The sequence below is a fragment of the Hypomesus transpacificus genome, chromosome 23, assembly GCF_021917145.1.
Source record: "Hypomesus transpacificus isolate Combined female chromosome 23, fHypTra1, whole genome shotgun sequence".
Classification (NCBI taxonomy): domain Eukaryota; kingdom Metazoa; phylum Chordata; class Actinopteri; order Osmeriformes; family Osmeridae; genus Hypomesus; species Hypomesus transpacificus.
The window spans coordinates 12,837,642-12,860,504 of record NC_061082.1 but is presented as its reverse complement, the minus strand read 5'-3'; the positions used below and the strand labels follow the sequence as shown (position 1 = coordinate 12,860,504).

The 22,863-nt window shown below is 46.1% G+C and overlaps 3 protein-coding genes across 3 annotated transcripts in view; all 3 read right to left on the bottom strand.

The window, feature by feature from the left end:
• The window catches only part of dgkh (diacylglycerol kinase, eta), a 10,784-nt gene extending 10,051 nt beyond the window's left edge, over nucleotides 1-733 (bottom strand). Inside the window, exons 1-2 of the mRNA XM_047047677.1 lie at nucleotides 708-733; nucleotides 469-575 (exon numbers count right to left, since the gene is read on the bottom strand). Of these exons, the coding sequence (XP_046903633.1) occupies nucleotides 469-575; nucleotides 708-733 (133 nt within the window). The remainder of the gene's footprint in view (nucleotides 1-468; nucleotides 576-707) is intronic.
• A 750-nt stretch (nucleotides 734-1,483) lies between these two features.
• On the bottom strand, nucleotides 1,484-7,393 carry rgcc (regulator of cell cycle). Its single transcript, XM_047047453.1, has 5 exons — nucleotides 7,202-7,393; nucleotides 6,755-6,928; nucleotides 3,798-3,899; nucleotides 3,301-3,363; nucleotides 1,484-2,374 (listed from the first exon to the last, which is right to left on the bottom strand). Exons 1-5 carry the CDS (start codon nucleotides 7,233-7,235, stop codon nucleotides 2,367-2,369), a joined length of 381 nt encoding a protein of 126 aa, XP_046903409.1. The 5' UTR covers nucleotides 7,236-7,393; the 3' UTR covers nucleotides 1,484-2,366.
• Nucleotides 7,394-9,153: 1,760 nt separating this feature from the next.
• f5 (coagulation factor V) lies at nucleotides 9,154-22,643 on the bottom strand. Its single transcript, XM_047047852.1, has 27 exons — nucleotides 22,448-22,643; nucleotides 21,758-21,840; nucleotides 21,227-21,349; nucleotides 19,666-19,878; nucleotides 19,242-19,403; nucleotides 18,934-19,155; nucleotides 18,613-18,778; nucleotides 18,347-18,527; nucleotides 18,032-18,128; nucleotides 17,515-17,720; nucleotides 17,144-17,291; nucleotides 16,749-16,961; nucleotides 14,552-16,572; nucleotides 14,166-14,359; nucleotides 13,878-14,046; nucleotides 13,635-13,739; nucleotides 13,375-13,509; nucleotides 12,818-13,022; nucleotides 12,490-12,669; nucleotides 12,063-12,179; nucleotides 11,912-11,983; nucleotides 11,734-11,819; nucleotides 11,454-11,612; nucleotides 11,109-11,253; nucleotides 10,797-10,948; nucleotides 10,015-10,197; nucleotides 9,154-9,758 (listed from the first exon to the last, which is right to left on the bottom strand). Exons 1-27 carry the CDS (start codon nucleotides 22,606-22,608, stop codon nucleotides 9,612-9,614), a joined length of 6,045 nt encoding a protein of 2,014 aa, XP_046903808.1. The 5' UTR covers nucleotides 22,609-22,643; the 3' UTR covers nucleotides 9,154-9,611.
• Between the last annotated feature and the right edge of the window lie 220 nt (nucleotides 22,644-22,863).

The following is a 22,863-nucleotide window of genomic DNA, read 5'->3' as shown; positions in this document are numbered from 1 at the left end:
CCGGGTACAGAACAATGAGGACAGGTGAGCTCTGTCTGTCCGTGATACGGTGGGCTATGCCCCTACGGGCACGGGCTTCTGCCCAACTGTACTAAAGAAACAGAGTGGATGTGAGCTCTGCGCCAGTTTCCTGCTGCCAGATGAATGTGCCTGGCGGATAGGGGGCTGGCTCTTGGCTGTGCAGGGACACAGACTGGGCCTGGGACGGGCTGGACAGAGGCCTGGACAGATGTGACTGACCGAGCAAGTTTTCCAAATGATGGGGCTTTCATCCTCTGAGTGACTGTTGACCGTGTCTGACGTCTGATATCATATGTGAAATAATACATGAGGGGTTGGAAGGTGGAAGTCTTGTGTCAATAGGAATTGCATCCTGTCTTCATTTTCTCCGAACACACATTCTCTCCTGGCCTGCACCTGCTCTCTTGGCAACATGGTGTCCACAGGGAGCACCGGTTTGCTTCCAACCTCTGACCCCCAGAGCCCCCAGCAGCAGACCTGGTTGGACCACCACACCTGCCGTCCTGGTAACGAGGGGGTCATCCTTGGCTGATAGCCTGGCCTGGAAATAGACCCTGGGTGGTGGTGGGGGGTGGGGTGTTACACAACAAACGTCCTGCTTTGTTGAGTGGTTGAGTAATGACTCCATGAGTCATGAGATCTGTAATGTCTATTTGTGTGTGTGTGTGTGTGTGTGTGTCAGTCACGTTGCTGTCATGTGCATGGTCACCATCGGTGTCACACACTCTCTCTCTCTCTCTCTCTCTCTCTCTCTCTCTCTCTCTCTCTCTCTGTCTGTCTGCACCTTCTGTCAAAACAACATGAAAAAAGGCTTCACATTCCCGACAGTGGATGGCCAGTCATTCATAGAACCGGCCCAAGCCAAACCTTAATGAAACAGCAGAATATCCCTTTAACGGAGATGTGCTGACTCTGTCCGGCTGTATGCTGCCTCCAGGACAGGCCTCGGAGGAGGAGGTCAGGACAAGGATAGAATCAGTGACAGCAGTGACACGTGGACACAGTCATCCACTGGAAAGGACGGGGAACAAGGATGTGGGTGACAGTGGAGTGACGGGAGGGTGAGGGAGGGGGAGGGGGCATGAGCAGTACACCCCTGAGGTGATGAGGTGGATAGGAACCAGCTGTCCGCTGTCAGCCAACTGTCTCAATCTCGAACCAGGGAGTCAGCAACATTGTTGTCTTACATTCATTCATTTGTAGTTGAATACTCCTGATGTCGGAGATACTGGCAGGACTGTGTTGTGCGAGCCATGTGCTACTGTAAATCCAGGAGCTACTCAGTGCTACTGTGCATGTATTCTGCTTTCTGAGCCTTCCTCTTGTAATATGTCACGGTATTTTGAAGTCGTGTCATGCAGCTGTGGGTTGCCAGGTTGAAGTGTTAGTTATCCAACCTCCCATTGGGTGTAAGAGAAACCAGTCAGAACAAAAATAAAGACAAGGGGTTGTTTTTAAAAGATCCATAGAAATATTCATTTTATTTATCAATTTTCATGAATAATGTCGTCTCTGGTAGCTGTATTAAATACGTTGTTTTGACCGGCCAGTTTTTCCAAGTAAATTATGATTTAAGTTCACATTCGTTAGAAGCTTGAAACCAGCAGTCAACAAGTGTCCAGCCCAAATCTTAATCTTTCCATAGAAGCTTTTTAATACCAAAGCAATATAATTTGGCGCAATCATTATTTACATAAAATACAAAAATATATTTCACCAAAAAAGTATTACTGATAAATGTACAATAACCAGCTCTATAAAAATTACAAATATACTTCTATAAAAAAAAGCTATTTTTAAATACTCTTTCAGCTCAAGTTTTGATTAAAGTAGCACAGCCCTGTGTGTGTTAGTGAGGGAGCAGACATTGTCACAATGACTGTTAATGACATCCTTTGCTTCTCTCCTTTGCTACCCTGCTTAACTTTTTCACCATCACTAGTTACAGATACATAGCCAATGGGTGCTCCACTTGAATCGTTGAATTCCTCCAAACACCTTGAGTATTCTGTATGCATACAGACTAATGCTGCAGTAGTGCGAGGGGGAGGAGGCAAGGAAGGTAGGAAGGGAAGTGGGGAGGAGGGGAGGAAAGGAAGAGGAGAGGAGGGGAGATACGATCCTGACAGGACAGTGATTCGGACTACAGGAGGAGATGAGTTTCGGTCTCGCTGTGGGATTCAGAGTTGGCGTGGTCGCCATGGCAGCTGGTGTGCCAAATCCAGCTGTATCAGGGTGAGAAGGAGGGGATTTGGGTGGCTGGTGGGGGGGGGTGAAGTCCAGACAGATGCCCCGCTCCCTCATGGCTACACTCCAGGACGGGTCTGTGTGTTGTCGTCTCCGTGTCACATGCCTGTAGGGACAGACAGACTGGGGGTTAGCTGTGGACTCACTGTCTCCCGCCTTGTCAGAATCCAGCTCTATTCTGGGCAGGGTTTTTATTGTCCAGTCATCGTAAACACTGCGGCCCCAATAAAGCTGCCTGACTGACTGGTTCAGGTTTTTACAGGGACTGGCTGTCCACCTACAGGCACTGAGGGACACTTTTACCCGACACAGACACAGGTGCAATCTCTTTAATTTTGATACACCACTTACTCATTGCCAATCCCAATCCCATTCCACTTTTAACATTTCGACTTGACACTCCATCCCAGGTTTTCTGCACGCACACATTCCAGCACATCTGATACAAGTTCTAACACCCTGCGGTGCTATCATAAAGAAGTGGTCCAAAACAAATAAACTGTGCTATGTTGGTCTGTACCCACAGCATTCTAGAGACTACTTCAGCTCTGCTTACGCTGTTACATAGGCTGCAACAGGTTAGTAACTGTGTGTATGTGTGTGGTTGTGTGTGTGTGTCTCTGTGTGGGTGTCTCTGTGTGTGTCTGTCAGGATTTTACAACATGAGTGACAGCTGAGTAGGATATGTTCCCTTTCCCTCCACGGTGCCCCTGTAGGCTGCTGGTGCCCCCGGTGCACCCTCCCTGCCCCCCAGCCCTCCTGCCTCCCTGCCCCCCATCCCCCCTAGTCCCAGCCCCAAGCCCAATAACCCTCTCTAGAGCGAACCCCTTATGGTTTCCTAGAACCAGTCCAGTGTGACAGCCCTTGCGTCGCTCTAGGACTGGTCGTTAGCATAGCTGGCACTACAATGTCGTTAGCATAGCTGGCACTCCAAAGAACAAGCACGCCTGTTGATCCTGTCCAATGGGCAGTGCCAGGGGGGCAGGTGGTCATATATCACAAACCGGACAGCTCGGTGGCATTAACACTTACTCGCTAATGTTTTGTCAAGGTCGGCAATGAAGTCCTCCAGTTCTTTGGTGTCTCCCAGTTTGGCTGCAAATACAACAGACAGCGTTATTAAAAGTTGTTACTAGGTGACCATGATTGAACAGCTTACAACAGCTAAAGGATGTTATTATTCCTATAAAAAAAACAACACACCACATTGAAATGTGCACCTTAAAGGTGTTCTTTCACATCGTAAGTTTAACCTATCTGAAGTTTTGGCATTCGAACTGTGTTCAATCATCCTCTTCCATGGCTATTTACAGACATTCTGCTGAAGCACTGATCTCTGGGACAGCTTGTCATTATCAGTCAAACGGAGAAAAACTTTGCATACAGAAAGGCAAACAAAGACCCGATTTGTTTGCGCGTGTGTCCATGTCTGTGCATGTCTGCTTGCGATCGTGTGAGCGCACGTGCGTGTGAGCATGTATGTGTGTCTGTGCGCGTCGTAGCCATGAGGGATGACGATCGGAGCTCACCTTTGGGTGACATGAGAGCGGGAGAGGTGGGGGAGAAGACTGTGGGGGAGTTGAGCCTCTCATCGCTGAAGCTGAAACTGTTTCTGTTCAGGGACTCTGCACCTGAGAAGAGACAGAGACCGAGAGAAAAACGGGGGAGGAGGAAAGAGAAAGACTCATTTAAAGACTATTCAGCCGGTTTTGGGGTCGACCGCAAGGTTCACAACAGCAGGCGTCAGTGTTTTGTCACAGAAACACGTGCGGGACGTTATCTGTGTCAGTGGAGCAGGATGATTGTGTGTACTCAATGCATACACCCCAAATAACAACCTTCCTGTTTTCTACGCACACGCTTACGCGCTCCACTTTGAGTCCAAACTATTTTTGTGCCCTTTCCTCGACCTGGAAGTGTCACATGGACTTCTATGGAAGTCATTAGAAAAAGTCTCAATTCTAGATGTTTCTGATTCAGTAAGAGCAACACATAATGGCATTTTGAGAGGCAAGACAGCACTCCTTCCTCCCCTGGTCCTCAGTTTGGTTTCAAACACATAAAACTCTGGGTCTTTCCCTCTGTTAGTCACTCACTCCCTCCACTCTTCTCCGCCAGAAAGCTGTTGGATTGTTGCATAAGTGACATAATGAACACTTTAATGCAGCCAAATCACAGTTCAAGCACCCACACAGGAAGACACGTTCTGTTGTTTTAAGTTCCGGAAAGGGATGGTGGAAAAAAAAGGTTTAAAATAAGAGAAGCAACATGTGTAAAATCGAGGAGGAGTTCGGCTCAGCTTAACTCGCAGTCTGGTGAGACTTTTCTCTGACGTGGCTCAGGAATAAACGTCTTTGGAACCCTAAAAATGGTTTGGTATGGATGGTACGCTGTCGGGGCAGTCGAGTTTGTGAGTGTAAAGAGAGTGTGCATGGAGTTAAAACAGATTATCCAGAAACAGATAGTCTCTTTTGGCCCCCCATCCCCCCCCTTCACCTCTGTCTCTACCTCTTTGTGCTGAACGACTGACAGAGTGCTTCTGATGTACACCACTTACCTACAGTGGTCTAGCCTCTGACCGCCTCAACTGCTGTCGTTCACACATGCATACAAACACACACACACTCCCTGCAGCCACGGTGTGCGATGATAAGCATCAGTGTTTGACTTGGAACGAGAAACCTCTCATTTCTCAAGCAGACGGTGGCTTTCTGTCGGCGTGCTGGCCACGCTAGCTGGTCTGCGGATCTGCTCTCCGCCTCACTATCTCTCCCCCCGTCTTTCCCACTATCTCTCAACCCTATCTCTCTCACTGTCTCTCTCACCGTCTCTCTTTCTCTCCAACTGTCTCTTTCGCTGTCTCATTCTTTCCTCAAATTCTATCTCTCTCTCTCTCTCACACACACACAAACGTACATTGGGGTGCATATCTAAGACTTTGGCACCCTGCTTTCTTCACCCCTTCAGCCATCCATCCATCATCAACACAATAGCTCCTTTTTGCACGGGTCTAGAAGCCTCCTCAATGGACTGCCATGGAGAGGACTGGCCTCACACAGGAATTTGATCTGTCTCGCTCCTCGCCCACAACCACTCTCATTATTTTCAGCCACATATCACATAGTGCGACTGTTTTTCTCCTGAGTAATCTCTACAGTACTCCTTGACTGCATTGCATGCATTTTTTTTACTGTGATTTGAATTTTTAACTCTGTGTGGGAATATGTGAAACAATATAATAAACTTATATCCCTTTTTTTTTTTTTCTTGTACTTCTTCTTTTTTGATTGGCTTTATTGGACAGAGACAATTAGAGATAGACAGGACATGTGTGTGTGTGTGTGTGTGAGAGAGAGAGACACAGAGAGAGAGAGACAGAGAGAGAGAAAGAAATGGCCTAGGCCGCTGCATGTGAGCCTGTATGGTTTGCGCCCCTACCCAGTGAGCTACTGGGGTGCTCTACATATGACCCTTATTTTAAAGTTATTATCAAATTACGTACACTTTAAAAAAATGTGACACTACATCATTTTTGCTATTTGTGAAGTAAAAACATAAAAGTGTAACTACAAGGAAAAAAGGAATTTCCTGCATCTCTTCTCGGTATTGTATCTATTTCTAAGACTACATTTTGAGCACAGTTCCTGATGGACCGGACACTTAAACCTTCTTAAACTATTCAGCAGTCCCGGGATTCTAGAACATGCAGAACTCTACAGCACTCTTCACATCATCCCTTGGAGACCCCAACCCACTCGCATGTGGCTGGGAAATTAAAGCACTGTGCTCAGCAGTGGAGCGTGTGTGAGTGTGTCTGTGTGTGGGGGGGTGTGAGACTATATGTTGGTCAGCGACAGTGAGGCCCAGTGTCAGTTTCAGTGTATGGAATGGTAAGACACATTCTGTGGACCAGGAAACTGCACAGTGAGCTTTATGACAATAAAACCTTAGACAGCCACAGAGTCATGGCAGGCTTTCAACATGGGGGCTCGTTTGCCAAGTATGCCACTGTAGTTAACCCCAAGATCTCTGGACTCGGATCAAGCCTGTGTGCATGTGTGTGTGTGTGTCTGTATAAGTGTGTTTGTGCAAGCTCCTGTTCAGCTCTCCAGCAGACCAAGACAAACTTTTACAAATATATTTTCCTGCTGACGTTAAAGGTTTCCCACGAGCTAAACAGCGTAGTCATGAATATAAGTACATTCTCGATAGTCAGATGGCTGGGCAAGGCACCTCACCCTACTTGCCTCGGGGGGAATGTCCCTGTACTTACTGTAAGTCGCTCTGGATAAGAGCGTCTGCTAAATGATTAAATGTAAATGTACTACTGGTAAGTTTACAGCTATGGAAAAGTGGTGCTGACAATTTGATGACAACTATTATTAGTCATCCTATTCCCAACATTCAATTATTTTTGGAACCTGGGGACTCTGACATTGGATGGTGATGCCCAGTTGATAAGCCCAGAAAAGGAAGGTTTTCTTACTTTCTGAGTCGCTGATGCCACTGTCACTGACACTCGCGCTGCTTCTCCTCTTCATGGTCTTCAGATGCTCGTCGTATCGAAAGTGTCTCTTCTCCACCGGTGACGTGAAATCTTCGATCACTGCGTCAAACTCACCGAGCACGTCACTCAGATCGTCCTCCTCAGTGAACTTGCCTGAAATTATAATGATTCAGGTAAAGAAATAGTCCAGTGTGTACAAATCATTTAAGTTATAATTTATATTAAAATGTAGTGCCTATATCTGCCAGGGCGGGCTGCATATTTGTATGTCCTGCTGAATTAAGAAAAAGAAAAAAAAAGATTCGAACAGGCTAGTTCTGTGTTATAAAATTCCTAAATTGGTGTCTTGGAAGTTATTCCCAGCACTGTTTAGTGTTTACTGTCCACATTTTATCACATAGATGATGACAAGACTTAAAAACTTACCTTTGCCTCGAGACTTCAGTTGAGGAGACTTCATAGTTGTTTCTCTGTTGTTGATTTTTATTCAGGTTTATCCAATATTCACTCGAAGATGAAATAAATCTCCGCGTTATGTCCAAGGATACAGTCTCTTATATTTTGTGGGTCTTGACTTCAAAACACTGCCTCTAAACTGAACCCTCCCGCGTTGCAGGACTCCCGTATTTAAATGTCCAATGCGTGGCGGGGGCGGTGACTAGTGGGAGGCGAAAAAGAGGGAGGGAGAGAAAGATCGAGAGAGAGATGCAGGTGTCCGTGACCGTTTAAGCTACTTTATCATTGAGCAGTCCATACTTGTGGGTACAGTTACATTCGCTGGCGTCATCTTAATATAAGCATGTTTGTAAACAACTTGTGTGTCACTTAGCGGGCATACATGTAATGCTGAGGTATTAATATCATTGACCTTGAGCTCCCCGTCTTCTATTGCCGGGCAGATTCTGAAAGAATGGGGCCAAACTTGGGCCAAATTGACATTGATAGCCTAGGCTCACATATTATTGGCATGGCAGTTTCTTAGATAACTGACTTTTCAACTTTGGCAGTAGAATACGTATTCTTAATGCTATACTCCATCAATTTAACTTTCCTTTTCTGTCAGCAGAGTCTAATTAATCAGTTAATGATCCAGAGCCGCCTTGATATTACAGTACATGAGTATAATCCTTTGTGCCCTAAAATAAGGAATGGGCGCCATCTGGTGTCTTAAGCTAGTTATGCTAGTTCCATGTCCAGTTCCAAGACAAACTTTTACACTTATAATCTCTTCAACAGGACTGGACACTGCTTGTGGAAATCTGGTGAGTGTGTGTGTGTGTGTGTGTGTGTGTGTGTGTGTGTGTGTGTGTATGTATGTATGTATGTATGTATGTATGTATGTATGTATGTATGTATGTATGTATGTATGTATGTATGTATGTATGTAGGTATGTGTGTGTAACGGACCAGTTCCTGTAGAGACTTTCACACCTCCTGTGGCCAGAAAAATTCAACCCAAAGTGTGTTTGCAGCTGCACGTGTGTGTTGACTCAGGGTCCAGAAGTTGCTTGATGATGGCACAGCCGTCTGTAGGAGAAGTGCTAAAGCTGACACCTCCAGGCCCTGGACTTGGGCAATGCTGCTGTTCACACGCCTACCCTGACAGGGGGTATCTCTCTTTACCTCTCTCTCTTTACCTCTCTCTCTTTACCTCTCTCTCTTTACCTCTCTCTCTTTACCTCTCTCTCTTTACCTCTCTCTCTTTACCTCTCTCTCTTTACCTCTCTCTCTCTCTCTTTACTTCTCTCTCTTTACCTCTCTCTCTCTCTCTCTTTACCTCTCTCTCTTTACCTCTCTCTCTTTACCTCTCTCTCTCTCTTTCTCTCTCTCTCTCTCTCTCTCTCTCTCTCTCTCTCTTTACCTCTCTCTCTTTACCTCTCTCTCTTTACCTCTCTCTCTTTACCTCTCTCTCTCTTTACCTCTCTCTCTTTACCTCTCTCTCTTTACCTCTCTCTCTTTACCTCTCTCTCTCTTTACCTCTCTCTCTTTACCTCTCTCTCTTTACCTCTCTCTTTACCTCTCTCTCTCACTCTTTACCTCTCTCTCTCTCACTCTTTACCTCCTCTCTCTCTCTCTCTCTCTCTCTCTCTCTCTCTCTCTCTCTCTCTCTCTCTCTTTACCTCTCTCTCTCTCACTCTTTACCTCTCTCTCTCTCTCTCTCTCTCTGTCTCTCTCTCTCTCTCGCTCTCTCTCTGTCTCTCTCTCTTTCTCTCTCTCTCTTTCTCTCTCTCTGTCAGATGTTTCTCTGGGAGACTCTCCCCTCTCTATTTATCTCTCGCTGCCTATATGTATTTCTTTCTCTCTCCTATCTTTCGGTTTCTATGGTAAACCATCATACCACACTGCTAGACTGAACATTCTGCTGCCGGACAGTTATGTAATGTTAATGACAGACACTATTTATTGATAAGTACGATATATTTACATGAAAATCTTCAATTATGATACAAAATATTACATATTAAGATAAACAAATATAATTACATCATCTACTAATCTCTGGTTCCAATGTGTATATTCTGCATGCTTTCAGGCCCATATCTTTACTGCTGAGGAACATGTATGGAAACAATGTATGGAAACACAATAAGGAAAAACAATGTATGGAACGTCTAATGTGTCTGTAGTGAATTCATCGGTGACAATATAAGCTGATAATAACAGTTGTGCTGTCATGAAGATTCCTCCAAACCCCTCCTTGAGTTTCAACGACATTCCATTCCTTGTGTTTGCACACGCATGTTTGTTTAATCTGTCTGTGCATCTGTCTGGGTGTATGTGTGTGAGTCAACTTTGTGCCCGTGTGTGCCACAGTGTGTTTGTGTGTGCATTTGTTTCACTCAAAGTCGCAGCCCAGCAGCTCCACCCTCATGGTGATGGAGCTCCTCCAGGTCTGGGGTTTGATTCGTATGAAGCGAGAGAAGATGGGAGGGTGGATGTAGTTCTTCACGTGGCCATTGTTGTCTGTGTTACCTGGGAACACCTGCAGGTGGCAGCACACCACAGAGACTAATCATTTACAGGCACGAACAGAGTCTGTTGAACAGGAATTCAATCTAAAATATTCTGGGTGACTTTGGTAAAAAATTGATTCATCTTGTGTTTTTCATTCAAGCTTGTGTTCTCTGCTGTTCATGTTAGATCTTTTGACCTAAAGAACCTTCTCATCTTCAGTTATGCTAATAATATACACAAACGGTGAACAAACGCACACAGAGACTCCCAGAGCAGCATTTTACCTTAGACAGATAGTCATCATCGTCCGTGTACTGGTTCCAGACTATTCCGTCGTCACTGTGCTCCAGAGAGTAGGAGCTGATAAACATCTCCTTGCCTAGAGCCTTGGCTCCCTGGGTGACGATCCCTGTGATCTTCTTCACCTGAGCCAGCTCTATCTGAAGCCACTGCCCCGCGTCGTCGTACTGGTGAGGAGGCAGACCAAGGTGAGAGGGGGGGATGTGAGTGGAAGGGGATGTCCTTGGTGGTGTACATACTGTACATGCAATGAATGTGTGCATCCATGTCTGTAAAAATGCCTTATACCATTCTGGGTGTTTCTCTGAGTTTTCAAGTTTGAGTTTGAAGTTTATTTGTGATTTGTATCAAGTAGAATACAGGTACATTCAAATTCTCTTTCCTGCCCTTCTCGACTGTTTACTTGTAAAAAGGACTATACCAATAAAGTTTGATTTGATTTCCTAGTGGTCAAAGTCCCATATGGTTCTCAATCTTAATTTCTACTTAACACTTTCCTAAACCTACATACAAATGCATATAAAATGAACAATGAAAACACAATAACAACAAAATGTTTTACATAAAATCAACCTATAAAGCTTATTTGAATTGAGCATGTACGTCCTATGTGAAAGTGCAAACTCCAGTGCATTGGCTAGTGTTCAACGTACACTGGTGATGAAGTGACAGTTGTGTGGGTGGGATGGTCCAGCTGGGGCAGAATGGGCAGTTGGGTGTGTGTGTGTGTGTGTGTGTGTGTGTGTGAGTGTGTGTACTACTGCACCTTTGCCTGCCATGCATTGATGGTGCCCTGCTTATTGAGGCGTGCCAGAGAAGGGTACCATTTTCCAGAGTACCAGCTCGTAGCTGTGGAGCTGGCAGTGATGCGATGATCCTCTATCAGTCCACTCTCCATACCCAGGGGCACAGAACAACCTGGCATAGGGATTACACCGGGAGCAATTAGTCATACCCCTCCTTCTCTCTCTCTCTCTCTCTCTCTCTCTCTCTCTCTCTCTCTCTCTCTCTCTCTCTCTCTCTCTCTCTCTCTTTCTCTCTCTTTCTACCTCCCTCCCTCCTTTTCTCTCTCTCTCACCATCAAGCTGACAGCCGTAGAACTCCATCCGTAATGTGGGCATGTTGTAGTAGCTTAGAGGGTGGAGTCTCACGAACCGGCCAATTAGAGGGGGGAAAAAGGTGTTGACCTTCACCTCATTAGCCTCCTGGTTACCTGTGAATGTCTGAGAGAGAGAAAGAGAGAGAGAGAGAGAGAGAGAAATACCAGGATATTTTGAGAGGATACTGTGCCTAAAACGGTGAAGAAAACGCTTGCTTTGCAGTTTGCATTTCCTTTTGAAGAGGCATACCAACTATTCAATATTGATGTCAAATCAGTCTGCAACCTATATATCTATGACTAGTCTGGAGCATGGTCCCTCACCATCATCGCATAATGGATGCTGTCTCCCTTGTAATAGGTCCACTTCCTGCGGTCGGTGCTGTAGGAAATGGTGTAGTTGAGGACATACTGGGACCTGAACATCTCCTTAGCTCCCTGGGTGGCCACCTGGCTGATCACCACAGACCTCTGGAAGTCCACCTAAGGGGGAAGGAGCACAGGAGGGTTACAGATGGGAATTGGTACACGTGTCACACAGACAAACACATATAAACGCACACACACACACAGACATACACACTGTCTGTTGGTTTCCCGGTACCTGTATCCAGCTGTCTGCCTTGTCGGTGCTCCATGCGTTGATCTTGCCATGGTTGTTGAGCCTGGCTAAAGAGGGATTCCAGTATCCTAGGAGAGGAGAGATCAGCTGTTGGATGTAGACACCAGCCTACACCAAGTTTACACCTAGACTACACATAAAGGAGGGAGCGGGGCGATACCTCTGTGGCTTGATGCTGTGATCTGTTGATCCGGAACACTCCTAGACTCAAGTCCCAGCGGATGGAAACAATCTAGAACACACACAATGCAACGTGTAAAGACATGTTCTTGGTGTAGTTGAAATGTCTGTAATATGTCAGTGGGTTATACCATCATCTAGGACCAGGAAGAGGGTCTGCATCCCCTGCTGTTGGTACAGTCCGACCTCTGTCTCCAGCTGCCACAAGCCTGGCTTGGATGGCCTCATCTCGAGTGTCGCAAAGCCCCCTGGGATGGAACACATATCTTAACACCCGTTGCTGTCCATGGATTCTATGACTTTTAGATGTCTGTTCGACAGCTCCCATCCTCCCTGGGATAGCACCTGGTATATTTCTATTAGTCATTTAGCAGACGCTCTTATCCAGAGCGACTTACAGTAAGTACAGGGGCATTCCCCCGAGGCAAGTAGAGTGAAGTGCCTTGCCCAAGGACACAACGTCATTTGGCACGGCCGGGATTCGAACCAGTAACCTTCAGATTTCTAGCCCGACTCCCTAACCGCTCAGTCACCTGACTCCCTGGTAGTGTTACTGACCCGGCAGCAGAGGGAAGACCCCCTGGCGATGCGTGTGCGTGTGCTGAATCAAGAAGGTCTGCCCATGGAAGTGCACACTGTGCAGGTCCTGAGGAGAGCCCATGTTGATGAGGTGCCACCGCACTAGCTGGGAGGTGTACATCCTCAAGCCCTTCAGGCTGAAGATGATGCCGTTGATGGCTGTGGATGAATGGGTTCCACAGGAAGACAACATGAAACGCAGAACAGAGTGTTCATGACATTTCGGAACAGACTTCCTGAGAACCTTCGCGCCCTTCGTTCCACAGTGGCTAGTTCTGACGTTTCTCGGCCGAGCCCACATGCCTACCGTGGAACTTGAAGGTGCTTTCCCTCAGGGCTCTCCTGTTCGTCTTCTCCAGACGCTCGCGGTTCCTCTCGTAGTACCAACTCTGCGACTCGTCGAAGGTCATGAAGAGGAGCGTGAACTCGCGCGTGTCCACCATCCTCTTGGCCATGGTGCCCTTCCGGCACACCAGCAACGGACCAATAAGACCAGAGTTGATGTCCCTCTCCTGGAGGACAGTGTAAGTGGCTCAGTTAAGTCTTATTTTCATCCCGTCCCATAGAAGAAAAAAAACACTGTTAAAGATGATATCATCATCATTTAGGGGTTTTACTGCAGTCGTGTAGTCATGCAATGCATACAACTCAATTACATTACATTTAGTCATTTAGCAGACGCTCTTATCCAGAGCGACTTACAGTAAGTACAGGGACATTCCCCCCCGAGACAAGTAGGGTGAAGTGCCTTGCCCAAGGACACAACATAATTTTACACGGCGGGGAATCGATCCTGTAACCTTCTGAACCCCACAATGAAAAGCTGTGACGGTCAATCTCTACACACACACAGGCGGTACTCACAGGATTCACACCAGAGTAGTAGGCCCAGGTGCGACAGTCTGACTCGTGTGCCTTAGGCCCGGCCTTTTCCTTGACATTCCATAGGTATGTGTAGCTGCCATTGGGCGGGACCTCGTTATCCTCCTTGAACCAGTACTTACAGTGGAAGGACAACCAGATGTTAACAAAATGCAAACCACAAGTAGACATATCATTGAGGATCATATCTTGTGATTGGAGTCCGGAAGATTCCGGAAAATGGTTCCCAAATGTTCCCTCACCATAGTAGACTCATCCTCGTATGACAGGCCTTCGGTCTGCTTGGTGTAGGTGACCCCATTAGGGTGCAGAGAGTACGGACGGCTAGCCAGATTCCTGAAGAACACCTTCACACACAAACACACTGGGATGACTCTGAGTGTATGTATACAAATATCTCCGTATAAAAATACTAAGCTGTGCATTCTCCATATAAACTGTACAGGAAATCTGTGGGATCTACAGCGGCTTGATGCCATTCTTACAATAATGGTCTCTCCAACTTCAGCCTTGATGACTGGCCCCAAGATGCCCAGGTGCTCATCCATCTCCCTCCGGAGGTCAGGAGTCTTAAATGAGCTGTCCAGATAACCCCGGAAGATCACCTTGGTGAACTGGGTGTAGGGGCTGTTGTCTCCCCACTTCTCCATCCTCCTGGAAGGAGAGAGTGAGATGATTCAACACGCTGTTAAGCCTGGAATACGTGTGTTCATCCCTAAAAACTGTCAGTCTCTAGCCACCCTCTTCTCCTCCTCTGCCGTCTCGCTCCTCACCTCTGTCCGTAGCCGGCGTAGTCCCACTCGACCTCCTCTGCGGTTATAAAGTAGGTCCTCACTTTCTCCTCTCCGGTCTTCAGGAAGTACTTGTCATCCGGGTTAAACTCGACAAAACGACTGTGACTGTACGGATCCTTGAAGTCCACATACTCATAATCATCCTTATCTAGGTCCTTTGACTTGTGAGTCAGCTGGAGAAAGAGAGAGAGCGAGAAAGAAAGAAAGAAAGAAAGAAAGAGAGAGAGAGAGAGAAAGAAAAGAAAGAAAAAGTAAGTAGTAGAAAGAAAGATTAGTTAAAAATGATCTGATACTTTGAGAGACTGTACTCATGTACTTAACAACATGAACCATGACAATCAGGCAATCTTGGAACTGTCCTCCACCTCCTCTGAAAGCTCCCCTGGTAGATACAGCTCGTAGTCACTGAAGTCAGGTCGAGGAATGCCAATGACGATGGCATTGTTGATCAGATCCTCCTCGTTGGTGACGGGCCGTGACCCGCGGGGGCTGAATGCCGGGGCCTGGGGTCGAACCCCGCGAGGGGAGAACCCTCCGGTCTCCTTGCGTTGAGCCTTGTACTCCTTCTTCTTCTTGGTCTTCATGCTGTGGCCTTTCTCAGGAATATGTCTGCGGTACTCAGTAATGATCTTGGGTTTCTGTGTTGGCTTTGGTGTTGGATTAGGACTCAATGCTGGCTTTGGCAGCTCATTCCCTACGTATTTGATCATATGGTCAGGCATCTCCATGGCGACTGCGTGGTGGGTTGCATTGTAGCTCCAGTGCTCTTCTTGGGGGTTGAGGGGTGTGGTGCGGACGGCATGGCAGCTGCCGTTCTTCAAGCAGATGACCACTTCCTCTATGCTTTCGGAAGTCTCTGATGGGACCTCCTCTGAGCTGTTCTCTTGCGTGTGACTGGTTGGTATAAACAGATTTCCAGCATCAAGGCTGTTGGTCGCCTTGGAAACACTCTCAGATGATGATGACTGGTCAATTTGGTGAGCAATTATGTCCTCCTTTCTCTCAAAGCTGACCTCAGATGAGTTCATCCGGTCACTGTTGGTGACATTTTGTAGTGGTACTACTTGAATATATGTTTCATTGAAATGTTCCCTATTTACCACTGCATCGATAGACCGGTTGACCAGATTATTTACATTTACACTGGTCATATTTTCCAGGGAATGATTCTGATTGGTCAGATTTTTTGCCTCAATTTTTAGGTCAAAACTTGTCATATTGTATTCATCTGGTTGGCTGAAGTTCAACTTACTCACTCCAGTAATTGATAGGTTAGCTGCATTTTCTGATGCATTTAGCTGGCTAGTTATGTTACCTGTCAAAGCTATGCCATTTAGGGGGGGTGGAAAGGTGTTGTTGGACGTGTTGCTTACAAATATTTCATTGTCCATTTGTTCTTCTAACTGGAGTTTTAACTCCCTAAACACAATTAGATCTAGGTGTGTTTGGTTGGTTGCATTTCTTGGTAAGTCTAATTGGCCAGTTTTGTTACTAATCAAATCTGAGCCATTTTCTTTAGCTGAATCTGGGATGGGAGACCTGTTGGTAACGAACAGGTCTGTCTCACTGGAGGATTCTTCTGAAAGTTCAGTATAGGAGAAAACATCTCCCCGAGTGACTTTCTCCTGGTCCTCAAGGTCTAGAGTATCGCTCACAAATGTCTGGTTTCTCCCGGTTCTGTCCCTGTTTGAACTCATATTCTTGCCAGCCTCTGTGTCCATAGTGCCATCCTCTATTAATGAACCTATGTTCTGCCCAGTTATGTTCCTTGTCTCAGCCGCAGAGCTGCTTAACTGATCACGACTGGTGCCCTGTGGTTCTGTTGTGTTTTCCCAGAGGCTGAAATTCAGTGATGTCCGGTTGTGTACGTCACTCATTTCCCAATCAGTCGATATCGTGTTCTTTAGTGACTCCAGTGCTGGCTCTGGAACGGTGTGGTTTTCCACCTTCTTCATGTCACCGTCGGACGTGGTGTTAAAGAATGATGGAAGGATGGAGGCAGGTAAACTGTTGGACAAGATGTTTGCATTCTCAGCCTCCTCTTTCCCAGGCTTATCCAGGAAAGACAGGTCCAACTGCTCCACACTCGAGCCTTCTGCCTGCTTACTGAGGGATCGAATGCCCAACAAGTTGGCCCACATTTCCGTGTCCTCGTCTATCTCCACATCTTTTGTCTTGTCCTTCGTCACGTGCTTCTCTTTTTCTTCTTTTATAGCGTCGATGTCCTCAGGCAGCCACACATCAAACCCGACCTTGGGTTCGGCCTCCGCCTCGGCCCCATCCTCAAATTCATAGATGTAGTCTTGGAAGCACTCCACATCTTGGAACTTCACCCGCATTCCCTTGGTGGTCTCATGGGAGTTCATCGAGGATATGAGCCACACGCCTAGCAGGAGACACAAACAACATTAAATACACAAATTGTACACATTTTGTTTTACTTATGGAAGATATCATCAGACGCATATTGAAAATTGGAGCCCCTCTGGATAACTGCTCTCAACTTTGCCAGGTATTTATAATCTAAACCAGGGTTTTCTTCAGTATCCACTCATTCCTCACCGATGTTATCCATGTCCATCCTGATGGTCTCTCCAGTCATGGGGTACAGGCTGAGGAAGTCCTCTATGCGATTGTTCAGTTCAAACACGTGACCGTAGAAGGTACTGGTCTGGATGTGGCTGTGTGCTCCAACGCTGGACACGTGCCATGTCACAATCTCTCCATTACAGAAGCCTAGCAACTGGCCGCTCTCAAACACGTACCCGTTGATGGCTGTAGGGAGGTCAAGTGTCGATGTACACATATCACACACATCATTTCCAAAATCATTGTCATCAATACATATGATCTTTGGTACAAATGACATTCAACCGTGTCTGGAATTGCAATCGGAGGACGATCCAGTAGTGAGCCAGAATGAGAGTTTATACTGAGTGTTGAAAGCTGAGACTCACAGTGAATAACGTTGGACTGATAGAAGTCTGGGTCGTCCTTCCTGACTTTGTTAGGGTCACAGTAAGACCGGATGTTGTCTTCCAGGTACCAGCTCTTGTTCTCATCAAATATGGCAAACATGGCATGCTGCTCCTTGTCTGCTCTCAACTGAAACACACATCCAAATTCACTTGTCTTCCTTGAGGGTTTAGGTTGGTTGAGGGGCAGTTCAATAGGCGAATGTGAAGCCCTCTGTGACATGCTTGCGTGTAAAAAGCCCTATACATTAACATTTGATTTGATTTTTGATTTAACTCTCTAGGTTGGAGTAATGGGCTTGCAGAAGAGGAAGAGTTGACACGCCGTAGCGTGTCGTCGTGTCCTGTCATACCTGTACGTTTTTGATGTTGAGGGACTGGCTCTTGCAGATGAGCAGGGGGCCTATGAGTCCGGAGGCGATGTCTCTGGGTGTGTCCACAGCACTGTGGTACATACGGGTCAGACATCTGGAGTCGCTGTCGGAGGGCTCGTCCTCCACGATCACGTGCCACACGTAGGTGTGCGTCTGGCCAGGCTGCACCCCGTGCGTCTGGTTGCCTGGCAACGGACAGGCGTGATATTGGGTTAACTAGTTGGGACCCGTTTGATGAAAAGAAGGTCTTCAAACAGAACAAAAAACTAAATATTAGGAGGACTCTTATAATCTAATTATAGACAAATTTTAAGTCAATGTATTTGCCCATGTCGGAAGAATCTCTATACTGTTCAGTATTTGACGTAATAGGACCTTGGAGATAAGGTATACAGTATCAAGTCTCTCTCCAAATAGCACCCTGTTCAAGATACAATTTATCAACATGTGGTCAGTTTTCGGAGGAAAGAAAGACAAGTGGAGGAGTGTAGCATACCTCCGGCCGGGTAGTTGGCCCCCTCGGCTTCCTTATCTATGGTCAGTCCATGAGGATAGATGCTGTAGGGCCGCGAGGCCTTGTTCCTAAACACGATCTGGAGGAACATCAACAGAGGCACTTGGGATGCATGGAGAGCAAAGTTCAATATTCCTACGTCGGTACAAAGTTCATTGTTGATTTGTCAACAAAGTCCACCGTTGATTTTGATTTTGTATCCATTTGGAATCAGCGACAACCATATTTCTGTAGAAAGGGTAGCCTGCATCCCTAAAGTATAGGGACGGCTCCGCCGTGTGAGGAGAAAGCGATTACCTTGATGACATCTCTGATCTGTGCCCTGATGACGGGGCCGATGATGCCCACCTCCATCTTCCTCTGCTGCTTCTCTGCCCTCTTCGTGAAAGAGTCATCCGTGTACTGAGTGAACACAGCCTTCTTATACCTCTTGCCTATGCGCTGTGGGCCCTGCTTCAAGTATTTGAACTTGAAGTCCCTAGGAAGTATTTTTCAGTTGAAAAAATGACATGCTCATGGACCGAAAGGGTCAATGTTATTTAAATACTGGCCGCTGTATTCACCCATCCATGTAAGCAGGCATGTTTGGAGCGTAGTCCCAGACCACCTCCTCTGCGGCGATGTAGTAGGTCCACTCCTGGCTCTCTCTCCTCTGCTGGATGGTCAGCTTGCGCTTTGGAGCATCGAAGCCCTTACAGCTCACTACATCTACAAAGCCATGCATACCAGCTAGAGAGAGAGAGAGAGACAGAGAGAGAGACAAGAGAGACAGCAGACAGACATAGGTGATATTTTAACCAATAGGTTGAACAGCAGTAGTACGCACATTTAAAAACAATTTCTCACAGTTCATCCCACATGTTTATTTGTTCTTGACCACATACCCTCCTGGTGCTTGTTGGTGTAAGATGAAAGCAGCCAGCGGCCAAGGTAAACGGCGGTCATCTGGGCACTGGTGGCAGTGCCACTGACCAGGCCCACAGACGACACTCGATGCCCGAAATGTTGCAGCATCTGCCCATTCATGTGCACCGAGAACACCTCAGGGTCTGAACTCATGCCCACCAGGTGCAGGCTGACAGAGGTGTGAGCACAAATGCTTAAACCTGAGAAGGGAAAAGGTAGTGAGGCACTTTAACTTTAGATCCTGACCACCCAACAGGCTGCCGAACTGACTGAAAGCGAGACTCACCAGGGATCGCTCCCTTGCTGTAGCCGTTAATGGTGTGTTTGACAGGGTTGTCGGTAGTTTCTCCTACAGCACTAGATCTGCTCAGGCTCTCATCAAATACCCCAAACATGAAGACGTACTCGTGGTGGAAGGAAGCCTGCTGCCCCGTCTCGTCAAGACTGCCTACAAGAAGACAAAGCAGCGAATACAATTAGGGCCACTGGACACCTCTCTCTATGCAATGGATGGATGTGGATGGATGTGGATGGATGTGGATGGATGGATGTGGATGGATGGATAGATGTGGATGGATGGATGGATGTGGATGGATAGATGGATGAATGTGGATGGATGTGGATGGATGGATGTGGATGGATGAACGGATGAAAGGGTGGGTGGATGGATGAGCCGACTGGCAAAGATCCTGACATGCTACCAGACCTACCTGGTTTACAGATGAGTAGCGCTCCAATCAGGCCAGCGTTGTAGTCTTTGACTATGTCGAAGTGTGACTGGTAGGTGTAGGTAATACAGGGGGGGTCTGCCTCTCGGGGGGCTACTTCCGAGTTGACCTCCCAGTAGTATGTGTGCTCGCCGTTAGGAGGCACCACGTCATCATCCTTCTCCTGTTGAGACGTATTGTCAAAGTAATGGGCGCCTGAGAAAGGAGATGGAGCCGTGATGCTAAAATCAGGATAGACTCATTACTGAGAGATTACAGAGGAAAAATATTCCTGCTCATTGCATTGGCAGATGTGGTTTGACAGTCCGGTACAGTGATGATAAAATGGCGTCATGTTTTATACTATATTATTTCTAGGAAGAAGGTGAGTGTTGAGTGCTTGAGCAGGGTACCTATCTCAATGATAAAGGGATTCTTTTCAGCTGTTGAATTAATACAATAATGAGTAGGTTTAGGCATAATAAAGTGTATAGCAGTAACTATCACAGTCTTTAGTAACATTCAAGTGCAACAACTTAACTGATGATGCCCTTAATGGGGAAAGCCCAACGGTATTAGTGATTCAGAGGCTATATTTTATTCCACATAAACACATTGTGTTGTACAGTATGTCAGTTAGCTATATCAGTAACAATATCAGCTGACCTTTCTCTCTGGTCAGGGTGACCATTGCCTCCTTGTAAAGTAAAGGTTTAAAGCGAGTTTTTGTTCAACTGTGCCTATAGTTCTTGTGTTCCTATAGCCATCAAAGTGAAAGCAATGTAAAATCCCATGAGAAAGTGGTTACAGATAGTAAGGTTTTTTCTAGTTTATTTATTTGATTTCCCTTACCCTGTGACCTCTGGTTTATTATTATTTATTTAAGTTAAAATACACTTAGTTGTTCCCACTTGGTGGTATCACAGTCATGCCCAGCAGCATAGTGCTTCTGTCTTATTAGTCTTTTTGTGAAGGGATATTGAGGATTTCCAGCAGGACATCCTGTTGGACTTCAGATCAGTAATCTGTCTTTCCTGGTTAATATGTCCAAAACGCCTAAACACAGCTGTGTTTTTGCCCAATATCTGTGTACACTTTAGTGAATGAATAACATCCCAAACGCTCCAGGGCCCACTGCTACCCACGCTGGAAACATCTAAACCCCCCAGGTAGGGTGGAGCTGTCTTACAAAACATGTAGTCATTTAGCAGACGCTCTTATCCAGAGCGACTTACAGTAAGTACAGGGAGATTCCCCCCGAGGCAAGTAGGGTGAAGTGCCTTGCCCAAGGACACAATGTCATGTGCACCGGCCGGAAATTGAACTCTCGTCTTGGGGAAGGTTTGTTAGAGTAAGCACGCAGCAACACTTCCTCCTCTTTCTACAATGCCCATATTTAGGAGTGCTGGCATCATGTTTAATAGTTGAACTTCTGCTTAGGTTTATCAGGCATTTATGTCTGCTAAGTTGATCCTCTAATGCAGGGTAATATCAGCAAATAGACTAAACAGTCGTGCAAAAAGTCACGCAATCAGTGTGTACGAGATGATCCAGTCATGATTACCCTCTGACTGCTTGCCATAAGCAATGCCATGTGGGTGGATGCTGAATTGTTTGTCCGCCATGTTCTTGAATGTGACCACAAGGGTCTCGCCCACCTGACCTCTCAGGGTTGGGCCCAGCAGACCTGGGGAAGACAACAAGCTGTGGTGAAGGGTTTGCACACCACACTGTAAGATCATTTGTTAAAGTGAGAAGGATTCATGTGCCATGCCTTGAAAGTGAGGTTGTTATTGTGTGGATGCTGTTTGAACACAGTGGTTAAGGCGGGGCGTATGTTTTCTTGATAAGATTAGGATTATATCTCAACACTGTTACACAAGTACATTTGATCGATTGATGATTTATATATGACTCGTCTTTCTTTCTCGTATCCCCAGGGTCTGAAGAAGGACAATGCACGTTGTTTTACCAGCAATTGATCAAGTCTGATGTTTTTCTTGGGTGGGTGTACTTCTGTCTGGAAATATGAGACTCATTCACTAACGAAAGCCAGACCATGTCTAGAATTCCCAAAACCACAAATCACATTTACCTAACCATGGAGGATGAGTCTTAGCCTGCTTGAAGCCTTCCTCGTACTCTCTGAAAACCACTTTCTTATAGGAGGGACCCGGCCTGGGGAAATTACGGCGGAAAAGCATACAAAGAGTTAATAAAACAACAGGAACTGCATCGGCCCGCACACCAAACACACAGTGTGATGTACTATAAACTACATACTACATGGCTCACTGTCTTCAATTTTAATCATACACAGAAACAGTGATCTAATGATAACAGGCTGCTTTTCCTATAGTCATATTTAAAGTTTAATAAAGGGTAGTGACATTCTATCAATGTCTGCCATATACCGTACTTACACATAAGTACTTACACAAACATACAATCATAACTAGTCTTAAAAAATGACAACACAACCTAATGTGATGCTTTTTCATCAAATGACATCAAGTACTTTCATACAAATATACATAAACAAGAAATTTACTGATAAATCTGGCAGTAGTAGTCATAGATCACACCAACCTTTCCTGTAACAAATCAATGGCCCAAGTAACATACCACCACCAAACCTACACAAAAACTGTTCCATGATTCTTGAGTATAACATTAATGTCACTCATTTCACCACAGACTAGCCCATACATCTCATCAGGATACTTAATTCACTACAGGCTAAACTCGTACATCTTTTAAGAACAATATATTACAACAACTCTACCTTTCGTGTCCATGGCCATCAGAGTAGTCCCAGAGGATAGGAACAGCAGCAACATAGTACCGTCTGATCCTGGCTCCATCCTGAGACGCAGTGATGAAGGACAGAAAAGGAAACACAGCCAGAACAGGCAGCAGACAGGAAGCAGCTGCCCAAGGCTTCATTTCTGTTCAGCAGGACAGCAAAGTGTGATCTGGGTCCACTCTGTGCTTTGCCTATCTTAGACCTGAATTTGGACACACACACACAAAACACACAGACTGGTTAAACATTGTGTTTCAGGGCAATGGGCCAGCGGAACATTTTGGAACCCTGTAATTTACTGTTGTTCCCTCCCTGGAACATGTATTTCCCAACATGCATGCAGATGACACTTTTGATGTCAAGTTTAATCATTGAGGTTTTAGACGTCATGGATA

What these genes read in the sequence shown, in the direction of transcription:
- rgcc (XM_047047453.1), bottom strand. Translation starts at nt 7,235, where the DNA reads ATGAAGTCTCCTCAACTGAAGTCTCGAGGCAAAG. An exon ending in TGGCATCAGCGACTCAGAAA is followed by an intron (nt 3,900 to 6,754) that starts GTAAGAAAACCT and finishes GTCTCTTCTCAG; the next exon opens with GTGCAGAGTCCCTGAACAGA. An exon ending in CGCTCTCATGTCACCCAAAG is followed by an intron (nt 3,364 to 3,797) that starts GTGAGCTCCGAT and finishes TTGTATTTGCAG; the next exon opens with CCAAACTGGGAGACACCAAA.
- f5 (XM_047047852.1), bottom strand. Translation starts at nt 22,608, where the DNA reads ATGAAGCCTTGGGCAGCTGCTTCCTGTCTGCTGCCTGTTCTGGCTGTG. An exon ending in CAGCAAGGGAGCGATCCCTG is followed by an intron (nt 19,156 to 19,241) that starts GTGAGTCTCGCT and finishes TTCCCTTCTCAG; the next exon opens with GTTTAAGCATTTGTGCTCAC. An exon ending in AGGCAGACAGCTGGATACAG is followed by an intron (nt 11,613 to 11,733) that starts GTACCGGGAAAC and finishes CTTCCCCCTTAG; the next exon opens with GTGGACTTCCAGAGGTCTGT.